Here is a 2,099-nt window from a genome sequence, read left to right as displayed (position 1 = left end):
GGAAAGAGATGAGGAAAGGGGTTCCCCTTGTTCCTCTCTACAACCAGCTGTCTCATACATGCTAATGGTAGAACCTCAAGGGGTAATCAAGTTGTTATCAATCATTTCACTGGTGTGAGGAGGCACAGAACACTGCAAGATTCAACACACAGGGATATCAGTATGGAACACTGGTTTTACAACTGTGACATAGCAAAGGCAGACATCGCTCCAGACCAGTCCCGCTATGTCCAAACCCTATTTCCTACTCTTTTTCATGAAGATGCCCAATCCAAACCTGCCCTTCCAGAGCAAAGTTTGGAAATAAGCCCACCTGGTGAAGTCTCACCTGTGTCTAGGTCATTAACATTGGCGGATTCTCTCAGCCTTTTCAGAGCTGTGAAAATGAGAAAGAGGTTAATGGAAACTGAACAGGGATGGTTTCCTTGTCAGATGCTTCTACTTAGCTCAAGAATAAGTTAAGGGACTCAATTAAACACAGGGGCTTGACTCCTCCAGGAGAAAGGGATAGGTGAGCAAGCTACTGAAAAAAAAGATATAATGCTTTTCTTTTAGAGCTGCTCATAAACCTTTCCTTTGGGAGAGCACTCCCAGAAGAAGTTCCCTTCAGGATCAACTTTAAAGGCAAAATTAACTCAAATGAATGCCTTTTCCTAACTCCCCCGCACAGCTAATCTTAGACACCACTATCTCCTCCCTGCTCCACCCCTGGAAGGCAGAGGTAGTCTGACAAAAATATTTTTGTTGGCATGCAAGGCTACAGAAAGACCTTCCACCCAGACTCTGAGATGGTGCTGAAACATCTGACCTTGGCTGTGTTTTTTCTTCCATGACCCTTTGCCTGCATTGTCTCAGTGACACATTTTCCTTTCCTAAGCTCCTGACAGATTATTTTCTTACTTGTTAGTTGAATCTTTTACATTCTTTTCAATTCTTGGCACAAGTGTCAGAAAGGGATTGGAAGGGATTGCACTGGTCTGGCTGACAGCACCTGAGGGGTTACGGTTTTCCTTGGGGGATGCCATCTTCTGCACTTGGAATCTACCTCTTGGTCTCTTAAAAATGTGCCTCTCACCTTTAACCGTTGCACAGGGATGGGTCAGATTGGAGGTGGGGGGAATGCTGTACTCATACCCCGCTTTGATGCCTGCTCCACCTGAAGTTAAAAACCAATTGCCTGGCAGTGGCAGCAGCATTTGTAGTCAGGCAGTGCTGAGGGAGCCACTTGACTTTGTGGATGCTTATCTACGTCATCCTTTCTAAACTGTCCATTCCACAGGCCTTAATGACCCTGTTCTTTTTAATGGTCTGAATACCTAGGGACAACTGCATGAGCCAGCATGATTAATTGCGCCATTCACGCTGGAACCTACTGACAAGTCCACCCACCCAGCGAGCCTTTGTTCTGTAATTCTGCTGCTTGTCTGCTGCTCTGGGTCACCAAGCTCCAATTTCACAGCCCGGCAGACTGTTTTTGCTTTAATCTAACATCACTGGAATGAGTTTAAAACAATCTCAAACTGAGCAAGGCAGCCCTCAGCCCTGGCAGATTAGTAAAGCTTCTAGTGTCTTTGTAACTGGAGAAAAACCAGTGTTGTGTTGCACGTGATGGCACCTCATCCTCCATACCCCACTTTTCAAAACCTGAGTCCAGCCCATGGGCACAGGGACCCGCAGCCTGGTGCACTCCTCTGTCAAGTGGAGTTAAGAGCGGGCCCACCACTGGCGTGACTAGCATGGCCTTCACTCTGGAGCCCACTGACAACCACAGGAGCCGGCACAACTCACATGGAACCTACCAACAACTAGGCAGGTGGGCACAACAAGTGGCAACACTCACTCTGGAACCTAGAGACAACCACACGGGCCGGCACGAACGGTGCAGCGTTCACGCTGGAACCTGCTGACAACTGCATGAGCTCGTGCGAGCAGCATGGCATACGCTCAAACCTACTAGCAACCGCACAAGCTAGCGGGGCTGGCATAGTTCACTCTGGAGCCTACTGACCATCGCCCCGTTCCCCCGGGCAGCTGCACGGCTGGCATGGCGCTCACTCTGGAGCCTACCGGCAACGCAGACGCAACGCAGCCGCAGCGCC

The 2,099-nt window shown here is 49.1% G+C and overlaps 1 protein-coding gene across 2 annotated transcripts in view; it reads right to left on the bottom strand.

Annotated features, from left to right (window-relative positions):
* The window catches only part of ANKRD54 (ankyrin repeat domain 54), an 8,077-nt gene extending 6,122 nt beyond the window's left edge, over positions 1-1,955 (bottom strand). For both annotated transcript variants that reach the window (XM_025206882.1, XM_014520991.2), the window contains exons 1-2: positions 1,841-1,955; positions 329-376 (exon numbers count right to left, since the gene is read on the bottom strand). In XM_025206882.1, the coding sequence (XP_025062667.1) occupies positions 329-376; positions 1,841-1,940 (148 nt within the window). In that variant the 5' untranslated portion in view covers positions 1,941-1,955. The remainder of the gene's footprint in view (positions 1-328; positions 377-1,840) is intronic.
* Positions 1,956-2,099: the final 144 nt, after the last annotated feature.

This window comes from Alligator sinensis, unplaced genomic scaffold (assembly GCF_000455745.1).
Source record: "Alligator sinensis unplaced genomic scaffold, ASM45574v1 scaffold215_3, whole genome shotgun sequence".
Taxonomy (NCBI): Eukaryota; Metazoa; Chordata; order Crocodylia; family Alligatoridae; genus Alligator; species Alligator sinensis.
Note: the sequence above shows the minus strand (reverse complement) of the source record. Positions and strands in the feature narration are given on the sequence as shown.